The sequence below is a fragment of the Carcharhinus amblyrhynchos genome, chromosome 4 (assembly GCF_965287045.1).
Source record: "Carcharhinus amblyrhynchos chromosome 4, sCarAmb.v2.hapA, whole genome shotgun sequence".
Taxonomy (NCBI): domain Eukaryota; kingdom Metazoa; phylum Chordata; class Chondrichthyes; order Carcharhiniformes; family Carcharhinidae; genus Carcharhinus; species Carcharhinus amblyrhynchos.
Genome location: NC_137327.1, coordinates 23,821,268 through 23,841,593, shown reverse-complemented (window position 1 = coordinate 23,841,593; position 20,326 = coordinate 23,821,268). Strand labels below are relative to the sequence as shown.

Genomic DNA, 20,326 nt, shown 5'->3' with positions numbered 1-20,326 from the left:
CCATCATCAGTGTACTGCCAATGATCAGCTTAAAGTGAAGGAAGGAGTCACCAATAATGCTATCAAGCAGCACTAATTCACAATAACCTGGACACCAATATTCAGTTTGGGTTCTACAGGATCATTCAACTCAAGACCTCATTCCAACCATGATCCACACATGGAAAGAAGTCCTGAATTTCAGAGATGAAATGAGAATGAAAGATCTTGACATTATTAGGGGAAATGAATAGATATAATAAAACCTGACCTACAGTAAAATCACATGTTAACCAAATGCTTATAGCTCAGGTTAGAAGGACAGATATTGAGTCAGGAGCAGACAGTCAAGCTCTGGGTGAAGGTTTAATAATATACCTATGTAGACAAGATTGGATGTTCTGTGCACTGATTAACAGTGTATCTGTGATTTGGTGTGAGTGCTGTATTCAGAGAGGCCTACATTAGAGGAGAGTGCTGCTTCAGAGGTTTACCTGGGGTGGCATTCTCCATGCTAGATCATGAATAAATGTACCTGTACCCAAGTCCCTTGTGGTTATTGAGTACAAGTACACCACAGCAACATCAAGACGGTATATGATCAAATATGGGGGCATCAAATAGCCATAGGAAGTCAGTGGGAATTATGGGAAAACTCTGCAATGGTTTGAGTCATACCTAGTTCAAAGGAAGTTGGTTGAAGATCAATCATTTTAGCTCAAGGATACAACCATCTAATACCTGGGCTTATGACAGGTGTCAGGTAGAGAATACAAGTGAGAGCCAAGAGGAATACCAAGAGGTTCAGAGGGGAGATAAAATAACATATTAGAGAAATGAAGAGGGACTATGAGAAAATCCAGCCATTTTCTTTCCATTAGCACCACTGGAGACTCTAAAGAAGTTATTGATCTCCACCGGGATTATAATAAATATAACACTTTAATCTCTGGAATTCTCTGCCCGTTGAAGTGGTGGAGGCTGCCTCGCTAAATATATTTAAGACGCGGGTGGATAGGTTTTTGATAGGCAAGGGGATTAAGGGTTATGGGGAGAGGGCGGGAAAGTGGAACTGAGCCACGACAGATCAGCCATGATCTTATTGAATGGCAGGGCAAGCTCGAAGGGCCAGATGGCCTACTCCTGCTCCTATTTCTTATGTTCTTATGAAAGGACTCAGAGGCAGCTTCAGTTGTGTCAGGGTCCTGTTGACACTATAGGAACCTGATTTACACAGACTTATGAGGCTCCCACTGAGTCAGGCAGATGCCTTCACTATACAAAAAAGTGACATTAAATGGCCATGGAATGAGTAAACAACAGCAAGTCCATTGCTTGGATTAGTTTCTGCTGATTTGATTAAAAATTTTGTGAAATATATTAAAATCAACTTAAAGACATTTTAATATTTAATTATTTCTAGTTCCAACTGCTGAATTCAATAAGATGCAGAATATTTTATTTAAGCTTTGTTACGTAAAGAAAACAATGGCCACCGTTACATGTTTGAAAGAAACATACCCATGTCCAGCAAGGAAGCCCAGGCTTGGCGGGCTGACCTTGTCACTGAAGATGATCATCTGCAGTTCTTTGCATTCATTGTGCTTACATTCGTCAGTCCTGGCCTGTATCACCCACCATTCCAAGATACTGTCGGAATCATTTACATCCTTTCCAGTGTGCCTTTGTAGTTCCATTGTCACATTCAGGTAGCTATCTTCTTGCTCTGTCAATCAATGGTGAAAAGTTTTTAATGCAATAGTCTAGAAGAAGTAAATCTGATTACTGGACAATGTTGATTTGTACCAATGTGTTTGCTTAATGAACAACATCCCAATCAATACACGTGTTACAAGGCCATTCACAATAGCTTTGTCATAATTCTGTCGGTTATTGTGCTGCAATCATCTCCAGTGATGCTACAGTGCGTGACCCACGCATCCAACCTATTTACAACAAAAGTAATATTGCCACACAGAATATGATACGCAGACCACTGGCTGAACACAATGATTCCATTGTATGGACAATCTTGCAAAGGCCAACAGCCTCAGGATTCATGGTGCTCTACTACATATTGTACAACCTCAACATGATCAGTGGACAATCATGACTACCAGTTACAGAAAAGTAGTTTAGGAGCAGCCGGAGCATGAGGAGAAGGATAAGGAATGGAAGGGGAAATCCAGGCCTCTTTTGACTGGCTTTCCATGAGGAACTCATTAGAGTATGATTCCAGTAATCACAACTCCAATTCTCCATTCACCAGAAGTCCTGCATTGCAGGATAAGGTCTGGGTAAGATGCTCTGTCAGAGAGTCGGTGCAGACTCAATGGCCTCCTTCACACTGTAGGGACCACCATGTAACCTTTCCTGTCATTGACAATTGCGGTGCCTGTTTGGCCAAAATACATAACTAAAAGGCACCATAAAATAAAACATCCTCTAACAAATTGATAAATAAAATCATGCCATCTTGAATATAAATGTATAATCATCCTTGTACATTCCCTTAGTGCCTGCCTTCCACGTGCCTTTTTCTGTCCTAGTGCTCCTGTTTGCTATCATAGTGGCTGCAGCATGGATGAAGGAAGGCTGCAGACTTTGAGTGAAGGAGATTACAGATGGTCTTGGAGGACAATGCTGATCAGCTCTGGGTTTCAAAGGCCCAGTTTCGGACTGAACCACTTCAACATAGCCACAATCTCTCAGATAGGAAACAGCAAGGGCACAGGCAAAGTGGCAGGGGTGGAACGATGAATACTATCATCCTGAAGGAGAACAGCAGGTTTGTTCTCCATAAAATCTCAACTGCTTCCCCAGGTGACAGAGTGCTGGGCTGCTGTGACACCCTGCAAGCTCCTTTGCACACTAATCCACAGCCATAAGGGCAGCAGTACGAGTTTTCATTGCAGCATGCAGACATTTGGGTGGTTGCTGCCTGTGCTACAAGAAAAGCTGAGAGATCAGCTGTCATACGCCACGTCATGGTTGGTTCCACAATTGCGTGAACAAAGTTAGCTACCATTCTCATGCTGGAAAGGATGGGCTCCAAGCTCTGTGCAAAGCCTTCTTCCTTAACATGGCTTTTTGACAGGCTTGCCAATGCACTGAGCATTTTCTCCTGCTTCCTTATGAACCTTCCTCTATGGGCTTCCCCAGTAAGGTTCTCCATCTACACTACACCTCATGTAGTGCCTTACCAACCCCCCAGCGAGCTGGCACTAATGATCTCCTTTCCCTTGCCTTTGCTGCAGACCACTCATTCACAATGTCCCTCCATGTGCAACTCTACATTATCCTCTAGGTTGTGCCGGTTGTCAGTATCTAGGCTGGTAGCTGAGAGTGAAAGTGAGTGATGGTGCACCTTCACTGTCTTTCTACTGCTCCTCCTACTGCTCAGACTGGGTATCTCAAATAAGAAAGGCGCATGAGGGAAAATTGAATTGCAGGGAGCAAGGGAAAATAACAGACGCATACTTGCACCATTTGTAGTTGTAAATCAAAAGAGATTGACCCTGGTGTCAGGACGATTAACAGGATAACTATATGGGGTTACAGGAATAGGGCCTGTGTGGGATTATGGTCAGTGGGCTGAATAGCCTCCTTCTGTACTGTAGAGATTCTATAACTCTATGATTTAGTTGTTGAACATGGAGGAAGTAGGGATAGAGGAGGAGGATTAGTGATGTCTTCAACCCCACTGCTAGCTCAGGTTTCAGCAAAAACTCTTCAATAATGGCAACAATGTGTTCTCCATGGGGATCAGGGTTATGGTATGCAAATGTGCCTGTCCCCCTTTGGTTAGCCAGTTGGAGGCCACCTAACACTGCAACAGAAAGTGTGAGGCACCAGTGCTCACCACTGTATCACTGTGCTGCTAAGTGCCATTAGTAAGTGTTATATAATTGGTTTGGCTGAAGTAGTTGCCATTGTTGAATTGGTAGTGTGTGCAAACAGTGTAGCTGAAGCAGTGCTAAATGTGCGAGTATATGAATGTCGGGTATGAACCCTATTTGATAGAGATTGTCGCTAGATGAGCGAGTGACTGTGGTGGATGGACCACTATCTGAAGCTATGGTGCAGTTGGTAGTCTATATCATTTGAAGATGCAGTCAATGACCTTGATCAAACATATGATCAAACAAGGGGCAGCATGGTGGCACAGTGTTTAGCACAGCTGCCTCACAGTGTCAGGGACCTGGGTTCAATTCCCGGCTTGGATCACTGTCTATGTGGAGTTTGCACGTTCTCCCAGTGTCTGTGTGGATTTCCTCCGGGTGCTCCGGTTTCCTCGCACAGTCTGAAAGACGTGCTGGCTAGGTGCATTTACCCGAGTAGGCGCTGGAGCGTGGTGACTAGGGGAATTTCACTGTAACTTCATTACAATGTTAAACAAGCCTTACTTTTGACTAATGAGTAATAAACAAATAAATGAAGTCATTCAACTTCCTGCGGCACTGCATCTAGGCCCTCAGGGCTTGATTCCAACAATTGGCTTCCACAGTTATCTGTTCCCATTGCCTTCTAAGTGTGGAGCTGAGAGACCTCAAGGTCCCCTGTAGATGCAAGATGTCTCTCCTCCTTCCCAACTTTTCCAGCAAGGCTTCCAGTTTACCATTACAAAATCTTGGAGCCCACTCACTCCTGTATTTTGCCATTATTCAATGTTCCACAGGTTCAATTCACTTGCCGAACTGCCGTTCAGATCTCGGACAAAATTTTGAAGCTGCCCAGTAGCAGGGTTAAAAAATAAATTAAAGAGTTAGGGATTGAATAAATGTGCTCAACCTTTTGTTCTGTAATGGCAACAACTTCCCATAAGATTTTGTTTAATCTTTCAAGGGATCAAAACTATTGAAAATTAATACAGCAACTGCAGAGGATAAGACAAGATTATCAAGGCTGCGTTATAACAAAGAGAAACTGAGATTTTTCCAAAGAAAAAAATCTAAATACTCCAAGGCGTCTTTCCTCATAAAATCCTTATTGTCAGTAAATACTGTGGTTTATCACTTTAAATAAAGGTAAGGTTTCCCACTAGGTCAATAAGCAATTTTACCTGGATACATCTGTTCGACCGGTTTAGCATCCAGCCCATTCGGAGCTCGAATGTACTTTGGCAACATGTGTGAAATCAATCTGTAAATAAAAGTCACAAAAAATATAAAATCAACACATTCTGTTTGACATACAGGGACAATTCTGCAATCCCATATTTTTAGTGAGGAGTAGTACAAATAGTGAGCATCTCTTGGAAAATCCTGGGTTTGCACACTATAATTTCCTACCCACTAAACTCATGAATGGAAAGTCACATAACGTACATCCACAATGCACACTCCCTGTGAGTACATCGAACAAATAGTAATGCCAGAACTCATAACCATATTTCCAGCATTTTCTATTGCCAAAATCACTACTATATGTTAAGGTTTAATATCCAATGCTAATTCTAGCGGCAAAGAATGTTTAGTCACACCCCTTCAATTCTTTTAGTGTGGTTTTCAAGCTCCACGCCCAATTCAACGTTCTCTATTTTGCCAATTGTAGGACACAAGTTCAGTGATATTATTAGTAAAAGGATTGCAACATAGAGCACTGAATTTGTTTTTATTTGCCATATGCCAGTGTCTTGAGTGATTTATTATTTTGAAGACCTGGGTACAAATTGTGGAATGAAATAAAAATAACTTCATTTTATGTGAACTTTGTGTCCCTGTAAAAGATTTTTAAAAAGTCATGATCTCTGCAGCTCTCACAATCAGTGTTTCTCAGCTCATATCTAAGGTGGGAGGAGAAAAAAAACTGTGTGTCGTTTATGTTACAAGATTGTTTTCAGTTTTGTTTTGGCTGCAATGTTAGAAGCATAGCTGAAAGAAGCTTCTCACTTCATTTCTGTTTTGAAAGTTTTACTAATTAGCTGAAAGCACATCTTAATTGACATCTTGCAGTGAAGAATCTGTATTTTGGGGAGCTGATGACTACAAGCTGTTCTGAGTTTTCAAGATCATTTGAAATCAACTCAGGGAACAGGATTCCAGTATTACGTGAGCTTTAGCCTGTGCAGTGATAAATCTGTTGAAAGGGTTTTGTTTATTGGATGTTGGTTTTTAATTGGAACATCTGATGTATATATAGGTTAAGGGTTATACATTATTGTGATTGTTTTGTTCTCTCTTGTAATTGATAGAAGTTCTTGCTAATTTTCTATATATTTTGACTATATTCTTAAATAAACTTTGTTTGATAAAAGCTCCCTGGTGGGTCACTTAAATCACACCTGAAGTGAAACATCTCATGTTTATCCTAGTCAAATTCAAGATGCAAAACTTGTGGTTCAGGCAGGCTTCATAAAACACTTTGGAGTTTCTAACCTAAACTATAACATATATACCTGAGTCCAAAGATACTACAAAATAGTGATGGTGCATTGATCTATATAACCCTAATCTATACTACTGCAATGCTTTGTACCAAAATAATAGTTTGGTAGTACAGAAGTTGACTACTGCTGAAAAAAGAGACATGCTGTCAAAGCTTTTCATCTTGCACTCATCAGGACAGAATTTGTAAGAATTGTAAAGGGCAACAATATCTCCCACATGAAAAGAGAGTGCTGATTGGCTGGCAAGTGAATTCTGATTGGCAAAGGCATTGCCATAAAGAATGCACCAGGGAGCAGGTCTTGCCTTTGTTTAAATTCAAACCAGGTAGGTTGGTCAAGGAATCGTCTAGGGAATGAACTAGGTAGGGAATGGCTGCTCTCAAAGCACTTCTTAAGTTGAAAAGGGCACAACGCATGGACATGTCTGCAAAGGACAGGTATTAGTGCAAAGGTTTGTATTAGTGATATTATTACTCCAACTATCAGTGAGCTGGATTTCACACTTGCACTTGTGCAACATTGGTTCCTTTTAACAATATTTTCAACTATATCGTAGCTTTCACTTTGAACGAGATGATGGCTGTCCAGTTGGTTGGTGAATGCTTGAAATATTTCATTTGAAGGAGTTTGGATGATCATATTTGAGATTCAGTCAATGTTTTCTCAGATTATTTATGTACAACTTACACTTGATCAGTTTCAGTTGCAAAGCAGGCGAGATCTTTTGGATCATTTCAAATGAGACACGTTAGGCCACACATGTAAAAACCTTAGTAAATGTATGAAACTGTTCCTTCATAGATTTAGAAATCTTCTTCAAAGGACCTTTCTGTGTGAGAAGCCAATATTTCTTTCACGTCGACGAGCACTAAGACCAATTTAATTCTGAGGTAACAATGGCATTACCGGTACTCATCATCAAAATAAACAAAAACATACACTGGCTCCTTTCGAGTCCCCAGAAGAAGATCTGCTAATTGTTTCCGCACAGGGTTATTTGGTTCCAAATCGATGGTGTGCTTCTCTGATGCATGTTCGTGCACTCCACCGAGACTTAGATCCCTGCAGACAAAGTTATTAAATGTTATCCGAATTGAATAATGAAAATATACAGGATGAATCACAGGAATCCATCCATTCATTTATTATTAATATTAATCTCCAATCTGAATTGAACAACCTCCAAAACAAGACAAAAATACAAACATTTTAACTTGTTTTATACAGAATCATACAGCATAAAACAAGGCCATTTGGCCCATCGAGTCGCACCGGCCACAATCCCACCTAGGCCCTATCCCCACAATCCCATGTATTTACCCTAGCTAGTCCCCCTGTCACTAAGTGTCAATTTAGCATGGCCAATCCACCTAACGTGCACATCTTTGGACCGTGGGAAGAAACCAGAGGAAACCCACACACACACAGGGAGAATGTGCAAACTCCACACAGATAGTGCCCCAAGCCGGGATTTGAACACGAGTCCGTGGAGCTGTGAGACAGCAGTGCTAACCACTGTGCTATCCGATAGGGTAATAATTGTTGGGAACTTCAACTGCCCTAATATCAATTGGGATATGAATGGTGTGAATGACACAAAATTCTTGAACTATATTCAACAGAGCTTTTTTAGCCAGCATGTAATGAGCTCATCGTGACGGGATAAGAACATAAGAACATAAGAAATAGGAGCAGGAGTAGGCCATCTGGCCCTTCGAGCCTGCCCCGCCATTCAATAAGATCATGGCTGATCTGTCGTGGCTCAGTTCCACATTCCCACCCTCTCCCCATAACCCTTAATCCCCTCTCTTATCAAAAACCCATCAACCCGCTTCTTAAAAATATTTAGCGAGGCAGCCTCCACCACTTCAACGGGCAGAGAATTCCAGATATTCACCACCCTTTGAGTGAAGAAGTTCCTCCTCAACTCCGTTCTAAACCGCCCCCCCTTTATCTTGAGGCTGTGCCCCCTAGTCCTACTGTCTTTTTTGAGTGGGAAGAGTCTCTCCACCTCTATCCTATCCATCCCATTCATCATCTTATACGTCTCAATGAGATCTCCCCTCATTCTTCTAAACTCTAACGAGTACAAGCCTAGTTTATTCAGCCTCTCCTCATAGCTCAACCCCCTCAACTCCGGTATCAGCCTAGTAAACCTCCTCTGCACTCCCTCCAAGGCCAAAATATCCTTGCGCAGGTGCGGCACCCAAAACTGCACACAGTACTCCAGCTGCGGCCTCACCAATGCCCTATACAGCTGCAGCAAGACCTCCCTACTTTTATATTCAATCCCCCTCGCTATGAAGGCCAGCATCCCATTCGCCTTCCTGACCACCTGCTGCACCTGCAGGCTGGGTTTTTGCGACTCATGCACAAGGACCCCGAGGTCCCTCTGCACCGTCGCCTGCTGCAGTTTTTCGCCACGTAAGTAATAGTCCTTCCTACCATTCTTCCTACCAAAGTGGACCACCTCACACTTGCCAACATTAAATTCCATTTGCCATTTCCTGGCCCATTCGCCCAGCCTATCTAGATCCTTCTGCAGACTCTCCACACCCTCCGCACAATTTGCCTTTCCCCCAATCTTGGTGTCATCAGCAAATTTCGACACCCTACACTCGGTTCCCTCCTCCAGATCATCTATATGAATGGTAAATAGCTGAGGCCCCAGCACCGACCCCTGGGGCACCCCACTAGTCACCAACCGCCAATCCGAATAGCACCCACTGACCCCCACTCTCTGCCTCCTATTTGACAACCAATCCTCTATCCACGCTAACACCCTACCCCCAACTCCATGTCCTCTGACCTTCTGCAGTAACCTTTTGTGAGGTACCTTATCAAACGCCTTCTGAAAATCCAGAAAGACCACATCCACCGGCTCTCCTCTATCCACTGCCCTAGACACATCCTCATAGAACTCCAGTAAATTTGTCAGACACGACTTCCCTTTAATGAAACCGTGTTGCGTCTGCCCTATCAAGCAATTCCCTTCAAGATGCCTCGCAATTTCCTCCTTAATGACGGATTCTAACATTTTACCTACCACAGACGTTAAACTAACCGGCCTATAATTCCCCGCCTTTTGCCTGGCACCCTTCTTAAACAACGGCGTAACATTAGCCGTTTTCCAATCTTCCGGCACTTCCCCGGAATCCAGCGACGTCTGGAAAATAACCACCAAGGCATCCACTGTAACCTCCGCCATTTCTTTCAGAACCCTCGGATGCATTCCATCCGGTCCTGGGGACTTGTCCACAATCAGCCCCTCCAGTCTGTCGCGCACCACCTCTCTAGTAACAGTAATGTCATTAAGACCCTCCAGTCCTACCACCTTTCCATCGCTAACACCCGGCAAATTATTCACGTCCTCCTCCGTGAAGACAGAAACAAAAAAGTTATTCAAGACCTTAGCCATATCCCCATCCCCTACCACTAGGTCCCCTTTCTCATCCTCTAAGGGACCAACGTTCACCCTAGCCAGCCTCTTCCTTTTTATATATTTATAAAAACTCTTGCTATCCTTTTTTATATTAAGCGCTAGCCCAGCTTCATAGCTTCTATGCAATTCTAGATTTAGTTTGAGGGAATTAAACTGGGCAAGTGAATGAAATAGCAGCGGGGGGACCAATTTGGAGATGGTGACCATAATATAGTTAGATTTAACATCATAATGGAAAAGGGCAAAATCAAACCAGGAGCAGAAGCTTTAAACTGGGGGGAGGCAAATGTCACGAAGCTGAGAGATGAGCTGGCAAGAGTGGATTGGATACAACTATTAGAAGGAGGCATTCAAAGGCAAAACTCTATGAGCGCAGAGTAGACATATCTTGTCAACGTTTAGAATTAAATGGGTTTATTGATATTTTTAATTTTGCAATTTTTCTGTCACTTTGTTTTCTGTATCAAGTTGAAGTTTCAATGAAAATGCAAAAAAAAACTAACTGAATGTAATGCATGTTTACTTTAAAAATTATATTTTCAGGCTTAACATTTCCTCTTTGCACTACATGTAGCAAAATAATAAACGCATTCTTCTCAACTTTTATGATTTCACAGAAAATCTCCATTGTTCATCTTAAAAGTGTAGAATTTTGTTCCAACTATTTGATACCAGTGATAGATATTGAGTACATTTCTTACCTTTGAAACGTCCATATAAGGCGAAGTGTCATCACGGAGTTATGGCTATTTAATTCAGTAATCATTGCCTGGCGGCTAGGTGGGCTGACACTCCATAGTGATCCTGAGCTTCCCTCTATATGCGCAGTCATGATATCCTCATAACCATAGAGTGAGATAAACTGCATAGCAGCCTTCAAGAGAGAACAGGAACCATTTCAGAGGTTAAAGTTTAACGTTTACTTATTAGCATCACAAGTATGCTCACATTAACACTGCAATGAAGTTACTGTGAAAATCTCCTATTTGCCACACTCTGGCACCCGTTCGGGTGCACTGAGGGAGAATTTAGCATAGCCGATGCACCTAACCAACATGTTTTTTGGACTGTGGGAGGAAACTGGAGCACCTGGAGGAAACTCACGCAGACACAGGAAGAACATGCAAACTCCACACAGACAGTGACTCTAGCCAGGAATTGAACCCGGGTCCCTGACACTATGAGACAGCAGTGCTAACCACTGTGCCAACATGCAGCTGCTGATTACAACAAAGCAGCGATCTCATTGAAAATATACCAGTCAAAGGACTTTGAAAGCACGCACAAATGAGAAAATTAGTGATTGCTAATTAGCACCTTTAACAAAGCTAACACAAACTGGTTGGGTAAATAGCCTGTTTCCATTTCATAATTTCCGTATAAAATAACAGACATGTCAAAAAAATCCTTAATATTTCCTTCTGCTATGTAGTTACACTTGAAGAGGCAATAAGGCATGAATTTGTCATAAACTGCAAGCATACTCAACATTCCATCGCTTACTCAAGAGAAAGATTTCTGCAGCATGTCTCCATGAGTCTGAAGTTTTAACTATCCAAGTAAAAACAGGCTACAGGAATAGATAATTAATCTCAAACCATTAATTATTCAGCATCTCACAAACAGGCAGATCTTTACAAACTCAAGAAAAGAAGAAGCACATTCAATCCCTCGGGCCAATTCTGACATTCAATAAGATCATGGCTGATCCGTATCTTAATTCCATCTGATTGCTTTGGCTCTTTATGTCCACCTCGTGCAAAAGCGTATGGATCTTAGGTTGACAGGGATAGGGCCCAGGTAGGATTGTTGTCGGTGCAGCTTCGATGGGCCAAATGGCCTCCTTCTACACAGTAGAGATTCTGTGATTCTAAACAAGACACTAAAACCTCCTCATATATCCAATGACACTGTCTGACCTCATTCAAACAAATAATCTTAACTTGCTAATGAGTAGGACCAGATTGAGTCAAGCATCTCTCCTAATAAGGGAAACAACGTAAAAATGTCCTACTTGGGGAGAGACCAGGCCAGCCAAGAGGGCTAAAGAGTAGACCAGATTCAGTCAAGTATATCTCCTAATAAGGGAAACAATGTAAAAATGTCTTACTTGGGGAGAGACCAGGCCAGCCAAGAGGGCCACAGTCAATTAAGAAATCATATTTATATTCCAATTTCTTTTTCTCATTTGCTTTTGTACTTGATTGGCGGGTGGTTAATGGAGTTTATTGAATGTTATTTTCCTGATGTTAACATCAGGATTGCAGAAAAATTATTAATTGAGCTTTTTTGCAGCATTGAGGTTCACATTTTTATCATCTTTTATGCGAAGGAATGTTTCCTAGCTTCTCTCCTGAATATCCTGGCTTTGATTTTAAGATCATGTCCTTTTGTTTTAGACTTCCCTATCAAGGGAAAACATTCCTCTCCAGCTACCCTATCAATTCCTTGATCAAACCACCCATTATCCTTCTAGATTCTACAGAATTCAGTCTAATTTATGTACTGATTTCATATTAAAATGTATACACAGGCCAAATTACAAGTTGTTTCCGCCCATTTGTTTTCCTCTCCCACCCACAAGTTGTTGGGTTCCTCTCTGAGACGTGGCTTTGTGGATGTGACTGCTCATGAAAGTCAAATGATTACAATGTTTTCAAATCTCTGAGGGTAAATAATTGGTAATTGCCTCTAAACAATGGTGGCACAGTGATTAGCACTGCTGCCTTACACTACCAGGGACCCAGGTTCAATTCCAGCCTTGGGTGACTGTGTGGAATTTGCACATTCTCCTTGTGTCTGTGTGGGTTTCCTTTGGGTGTTCTGGTTTCCTCCCACAGTCCAAAGATGAACAGGTTAGACAAATTGGCCAAGGTAAATTACCCTTTAGTGTCAGAAGGATTAGAAAGGTAAATATGAGGGGTTACTGGGTGGGATTGTTGTTGGTGCAGGGTTGAATGGCCTCCTTCTACACTGTAGGGATTCTATGATTCTAATCAGGATGCTAAAACCTATTGTTATATCCAATTTAAAGTTTATTTATTAGTGTCACAAGTAGGCCTACATTAACACTGCAATGAAGTTATTGCAAAAATCTCCTTGTCATCACAATGCAGCGTCCATTTGGATACATAGAACATAGAGCCCTACAGTGCAGAAACAGGCCCTTCGGCCCATCGAGTCTGCACCGAACACAATCCCACCCAGGCCCTATCCCCATGTCCCTACACATTTACCTGCTAATCCCTCTAACCTACACACCCCAGGACACTAAGGGGCAATTTTAGCATGGCCAATCAACCTAACCTGCACATCTTTGGACTGTGGGAGGAAACCCACGCAGACATGGGGAGAACCTGCAGACTCCACACAGATAGTGATCCAAGCCGAGAACCAAACCCAGGTCCCTGGTACTGTGAGGCAGCAGTGCTAACCACTCTGCCACCGTGCTACCCTTTTGGAGACACTGTTTGCCCTCATTCAAACCAACAATCTTAACATTCTAAAAAGTAGGACTAGATTCAGTTGAGCATCTCTCCTAATAAGGAAACAATGTTAAAATTTCCTATTTTGGGAGAGACCAGGTCAGCCAACAGGGCCACAATCAAGTAAGCAATCACATTTTATGTCCCAATTTATTTTTCTGGTTTGTTTTTGTATTTGATTTGCTGGTGGTTTATGGAGCTTACTGAATGTTATTTTCATGTTATTAACACTAAGTGCACTGTGTCAGAGAACTTACAAATACAACAGCACAGAGGAAATAAAACACCACGGATTTTTCTTTAACTAACTTACTGGATTGCGTTCAAATGTTGAACAAAGGTCATCATAATCCTTTTGACTGAATGGTTTCAGAGAATGTTGCTGTGCACTCATTGTAAACAGGGGCTGCAAAGAAAATTAATGAAACATTTATTATAATTAATTACATTTCACGGAAGACACAGTTTTAAGACCATGCATTGTTACCGTATTAACGATCATAATCTATACAATCTGAAGCAATGATTTATTCAAAACAATCGGGATTGAATCTCACAGTAACAGGGTAATGCCTGGAATAGCAATTAGCCCTTAGGCAACAGTAGTGGTGCGCATCTTTCCTCCGTTGTGGATTACCAAAGGAAACACATCGTGCCCTGGACTTAAACCAAAAGAGAAAATGCTGGAAAATCCAGCAGGTCTGACAGCATCTGTAGAGAGAGAAAAGAGTCAAAGGATCATCTGGACTGGAAACGTCAGCTCTTTTCTCTCCTTACTGATGCTGTTAGATCTGCTGAGATTTTCCAGCATTTTGGTTTTCAGATTCCAGCATCTGCAGTAGTTTGCTTTTATGCCCTGGACTTAAACCTTTTGGAATGCGCTGATAAATTTCTGAGGCTCAGCCAACTCAGAATAATCTTTTATTATCACCGACGGACTCATAAAATGCCTTGCAGCTGCTACTTGCAATTAGCTTTTGGGGGGGAGGCAGGGAAGGAGAGAGCAGAAAGGGAAGAGAAATCTGTTGTGGATAGAGCTTTTGTATGGCTGCAGCAGTGCAAAAGGTCGTGGCAGCCATTTTGTGTCGAAAAGAATCTCTACAAAGTGTAAGTCTTGTGGTCGTTCAGGGCACCGTATACTACTGGCCTAAAACACCCAAAGCAACTATTAGATGCTTCACCCTCTTCTTCCTGAGCAAGTGTTACTTTCCTCACAGCATGTAAGGAAGCAGTGAAAAGAAAGATATCTAATTGCTTGATTCCTATACCTGCTATCACTCTATAAGGGAATGCTTTGGTTGTATTTCACATGATTGCAAAAAAAGAATAATCTTACATTTTATTGTTTTATTCACTCGGGATGTGGGTGTTGCTGGCTGGGCCAGTATTTATTGCCCCTCCCTAGTTGCCCTTGAATCAAACGACGTGGTAGGCCATTTTCAGAGGGTACTTAAGAGTCAACCACATTGCAGTGAGTCTGGAGTCACATGTAGACCAGACCAGGTAAGGGTGGCAGATTTGATTCCCTAAAGGACACTGCTGGCCCTGATGGGTTTTTAACCAAAATTGACAAAGGTTTCGTGGTCACCATTTGACTTTTAATTCCAGATTTTTATTGAATTTGAAGTTCGTCATCTGCCATGGTGGGATTTGAACCTGAGTCCCCAGAACATTAGCCTGAGTCTCTAATCCAGTGACAATACCATTCTGCCACTGCCTCCCCTTAAAAGGGGAAAGGTGGCCAATTAGCAATATAAATGAACTACCTTCTCAGCTCTTTAAAGGAAGCCCTGAACAAACTGGAAGTAAATGTTGCCAATTAATTCAGTAGGAAAGCACACAACTTCTTTCACACGGAATGATTTGGAACGAGGTGAAGGATTATCCATGATAAACAGTAGCAAAATGTTTTCCAACTGGGAGACTTGGGGCTGGATTTTCAAAATTGGGCTGACCCTGGGGGTTCTTAAAAATAGAGGGATGGGCCTGGATGTGGAATTCCCAACCTGTTTTTCCAGTAGGGAAAAGAGGCAGACTGTGAATCACACAAGCAGGAAACCAAGATCAGCAGGGCCAATTGGAATTAACGCTGAGTTCAAACAGATCCCATTTCCGCTATTCCAAATGTATAAATACTTGTGAACAGTGCATAAGATCTGATTAAATGTCATGATCTGAAATTATTTAAATCTCTAGCCTTTTAAAAATGAAAAATAAAAGATTATAACTGATAAGAGTGAAAAAAAAGCACATAGCCACTGCTGGAGTGTATTGACAGTGTAGTTTAGAGAAAAAAAACGTGAGCCATTTATTCCTGCAGTTTCAATAGACTTCATTGTTGACATTTTCCAAGGGCTATTATCACAGCTGAGTCCATTATGAATGTTTGTCTGAGTTTCAAAAGTTAAAATGAAATCTCAGCAGTGGGGCTGAGTTCACATTTTTATTGACAGTTTTAGGAGGTATTAAACGATTAACTATCTTTGACGTGGTTATTAAGTAGCAGCTTGTTTATTTTACAACAGATTGACCACTTGAGGGGATTTAAAATATTTGAATGACTTTCAATATCAAGTATGTCTCAATAAAAGCTCTTTTTGATTGTTAGAAGTTTATTTTTCCATCTTCACATGGCTCCTGATGTCTGCCCATAGTGGATACTGGGTGAGTAGCTGTGAAGGTGGCATGGGGATGGGCTGGAGCTATGAGATGGCATGGTGGTATGAGGGGGCTAGGTAGTATGAGAGAGCTGTCTTACATCTTAATGGCCATAATGGCACCAGTAATGAATTAGCAATAGATTTACAGCGTGTACTATCAGCTGGAAGATATAAGAATATTTGCAAACATAACTTTATTGGGAGTCATGCTTATTTCTGTTTTGAGTTCTTTTTCTATTTCCAGCCTAACTAACAGTGTCAACATCATTGTCAGTGCTGAGTTTTTTAAAATTGGCTTATGGAGAATATATTATCTCTGACAGCACTGGCTCATAATGCTGATTCACTTTACTACTATCTCTGCTTAATGCAGATGTGAAGGTTTACCAGGCTGCCTCTTGAGACGGCAGGTCTGTCATATGAGGAGAGACTAAGTCTGTCAGGATTATATTCACTGGAGTTTAGAAGAATGAGAGTGTATCTCAGAAACTTATAAAACGTTAACATGATTAGGCAGGGGTAGATTAGAAAGAATGTGCCCAATGGGGGAGGAGTCCAGAACAAGGTGTCATAGTTTGAAGATGAGGTGAATCTTCAGGACTGAGGTGAGGAGAAATTTCTTCACGTAGAGAGGGGTGAATGTGTGGAATTCACTACCACAGAAAGTAGTTGGGGCCAAGATGTGAGATTTCAAGAAGAAATTAGATACAGCTCTTGTGGCTAAAGGGATCAAAGGATATGGGGGGATAGGAGGGATCAAGATTGAATTTGATGGTCGGCCATGATCAAAATGAATGGTGCAGCAGGCTCGAAGGGCTGAATGGCCTACTCCTGCTCCTATTTTCTATTTCTATGATGAGGTTCATAGTGTTATCTGCACTGTGACTGAACAGCCCTGACTGAAGGGCCTTCTCAGTTTAAACCTCAGGATTCATCTCCACTATCATCAGGGGAAATAATAAAATATCATAATAAAAGTATCAGTGGATGTGTTGCTAACATGGAAAATGTAACCCATCTGAACATACTATTGAAAACTTAGAATTGACTTTTCTTACATGCTGAGTCCAGATATGAAGCGCTCTCACAGCTTCCAGCGGTAAACAATTACCTGATAGCCACCAAGTTTGACCGTGACCGTCACATCAATTGGATGATTCACCACGCCGACTACTGATCTGACCAATGACATGAAAAGAAGGGGGAACCAGATGATGCAGATGAGGAAGAGGATGATGAGGCCTCCCATTCCATACTTCACTATCTTCTTTTTCTTCTGACCCTTAGGCTGTGGATATCTCTACAAAAACACAATCACAACTGCCCATCAGGAATACTCCGCAGGGTTCGGAGTGGTAAAACACAGCAGCAGAATCCCTTCCCACCTTGAACCGATATTTTAGGCCTTTCATGAAGCAAAAATAATGCCCAAAACGTGCTGTTGAATTAGCACTGAGTTTATTTGCAATCAACATTGTTTAGGCACAAACAGTGAACAAACGGGGAAGTTAAATATTGCCGCTGGGGAATCTCCAGCCCTCCACCTTCAGGAAAATAACTTCTCCTGTAGCCCCCCCAGACCAATGTATTGAGCTGTGTGAAGTCTCTGTTCTGGCACTGCAGATACAAAGTACGCCTGCCGCAGAAAGTTGAGTCACATCATCTCAAAAGCGACAACTTGTTTTATATAGTACCTTTACTCTGGTGAAAAATTTCAACATGCTTCAATGGAGTATCAGCAAACAAAATATTCAAGCTCGAATAGCCTTGTAACAATACAGTGTGAGTCTTTACAAATTATTCAAAGGTGTAGGCACAAGTTATTCTACAGGAATAGATTTTGAGATTGGAATCCATGGGAAATGATTTTACTGAGAGGATTAAACTTGGGTGTCAGCGCATTGGAGCAGTCTGACACCAAAGGCAGAATTTTCCCATCCCGCCCACCACAGGAATCGTAGCTGGTGGGACACGGATAATGCAAAGGTTTGATTCGGGCATAATTTCCCTGTCATGGGAAGAGGCGGCTGGAAAATCCCACTCAAAGCCTTCAACACACTCGGTCTGGACTGGACCATCACTGCAGAGAAGGGTGAGACCTGCATTTCAGGAGTAGGTGAGGACGTCAACAGTTGTACTACCCCTGGGCTGTTCATATATGTATCTTAAAGGAAGGTTACTGAACTCTACTGTCAGAATAAAATATTTGGCCACCAGCAGCGGACTGAAAGAAAGACTTGAGTTTATTTAATGTCTTTCATGACTACTGGATGTCAAAAGTACTTTACGGCCAATGAAGTACTTTCCGTTTTAGCAGTGTGATCACAATTGTAGCTGATTTGGACAAGCTCCCACAAACAGCAAGGTTAACCCCGCTTCTGCATTGATGGATAAATACAGGTCAAGATACCAGGGATAACCTCCCTGTTGGTCATCTAGGTCGCATCAAGCAATCTGAAAGTTTATTTATTTGTGTCACTGATAGGCTTACATTAACACTGCAATGAAGTTACTGTGAAAAGCCCCTAGTTGTCACACTCTAGCACTTGTTTGGGCACACTGAGGGAGAATTATAGCATGGCCAGTACACCAAACCAGCAGGTCTTTCAGGCCATGGGAGGAAAATAGAGCACCCAGAGGAAACCCACGCAGACACGGGGACAACATGCAGACTCCATACAGACAGTGACCCAAGCCAGAAATTGAACCTGGGTCTCTGGCGCTGTGAGGGCAGCAGTGTTAACCATTGTGCCACCATGCCACCCCACCCTGAGATGTCTAATGAAATAACATTACAGTCGCTTGTTAAAATATCAACATTATTCTAAGGACTTGCTGCAGCTGTATCGGGCATTGGTGAGGCCGCAGCTGGAGTACTGTGTGCAGTTTTGGGCGCCGCACCTGCGCAAGGATATTTTGGCCTTGGAGGGAGTGCAGAGGAGGTTTACTAGGCTGATACCGGAGTTGAGGGGGTTGAGCTATGAGGAGAGGCTGAATAAACTAGGCTTGTACTCGTTAGAGTTTAGAAGAATGAGGGGAGATCTCATTGAGACTTATAAGATGATGAATGGGATGGATAGGATAGAGGTGGAAAGACTCTTCCCGCTCAAAAAAGACAGTAGGACTAGGGGGCACAGCCTCAAGATAAAGGGGGGGCGGTTCAGAACGGAGTTGAGGAGGAACTTCTTCACTCAAAGGGTGGTGAATCTCTGGAATTCTCTGCCCGTTGAAGTGGTGGAGGCTGCCTCGCTAAATATTTTTAAGAAGCGGGTTGATGGGTTTTTGATAAGAGAAGGGATTAAGGGTTATGGGGAGAGGGCGGGAAAGTGGAACTGAGCCACGACAGATCAGCCATGATCTTATTGAATGGCGGGGCAGGCTCGAGGGGCCAGATGGCCTACTTCTGCTCCCATTTCTTATGTTCTTATGTTCTTATGACTCAGGGCATTGATTCAATATCTTTTTGGAAAGACAGCACCTCTGACAGTGTAGCTCTCCCTCAGTATTTAAAAATACCTTCTGCTCATTTCAGGATATTGCATAGCCAGGCAGAATAAGGTCTCGGGCTGAAATTAAACAGTATTTTGCTTCCCATACGACTGACTTTCCTGATACTGAGCAAATATCATCAGAGCAAATACCTTTTCCGTCTCACGGCTGCACTTGATGATAAATATGTTGGCGTAGATATCTTCGACACACATCCAGCTTGAGAGCGAAAGGGTGGTGTCAGTGCAAACCCAGTCCATCACAGCACGAAGCTCCACCAAAAATGGTACAAGGCGGAAACTAAAATATAAAAACAAGGAGCTGTCCTGAGAGATAACATAGCCTGAACAAACACATGGCTCATGAAATAACATTACAGTTAAAATATCAACATTATTCCTAGGAATTGCTTGTTGCCTTAATCGACAATGGTTCCTCCGACACACCCCAATGGACCTGGAAAGGTTGGAATATATCAAAAGTAATACAAAAAAATGTACAATAATTTGCAGGGTTCTCAAACTGTGTAGCACAATTCGATGAGATTTTGGGGTCCTGAGCTCCGAGGCAGCGATGGTGGCTGTGTAGCTCAGACTGAGATTTGATACTTGGGGGGCAAATTTCCCCTCCTGTCCAGCATGGAAATCATAGTGGGCAGGGGCGGACCATGCAAAGATCTGTTGACCTTATGTGGGATTTTCAAGTTTTGGGGAGAGTGCGGCTGGAAAATCCTGCCCTTGAAGTTTTTTTAAATGCTAATTTTTTTCATTGTTGATGGGTGCAATGACCTCAACAAGGTCCATGAGGTTGGCCTCTTGGAGTATGAGCTCCCTGATTGAGGTAATGGTGCCTGCCCTATCAGAGACTCTTATATATATTGAGG

General features: G+C 42.2%; 1 protein-coding gene across 2 annotated transcripts in view; it reads right to left on the bottom strand.

The window, feature by feature from the left end:
• The window catches only part of piezo1 (piezo type mechanosensitive ion channel component 1 (Er blood group)), a 298,079-nt gene that overhangs the window by 2,965 nt on the left and 274,788 nt on the right, over positions 1 to 20,326 (bottom strand). For both annotated transcript variants that reach the window (XM_080186829.1, XM_080186830.1), the window contains 7 exons: positions 19,596 to 19,743; positions 17,066 to 17,254; positions 13,608 to 13,700; positions 10,511 to 10,683; positions 7,307 to 7,429; positions 5,042 to 5,121; positions 1,501 to 1,705 (listed from right to left, as the gene is read on the bottom strand). In XM_080186829.1, coding sequence (XP_080042955.1) covers positions 1,501 to 1,705; positions 5,042 to 5,121; positions 7,307 to 7,429; positions 10,511 to 10,683; positions 13,608 to 13,700; positions 17,066 to 17,254; positions 19,596 to 19,743 — 1,011 coding nt within the window. The remainder of the gene's footprint in view (positions 1 to 1,500; positions 1,706 to 5,041; positions 5,122 to 7,306; positions 7,430 to 10,510; positions 10,684 to 13,607; positions 13,701 to 17,065; positions 17,255 to 19,595; positions 19,744 to 20,326) is intronic.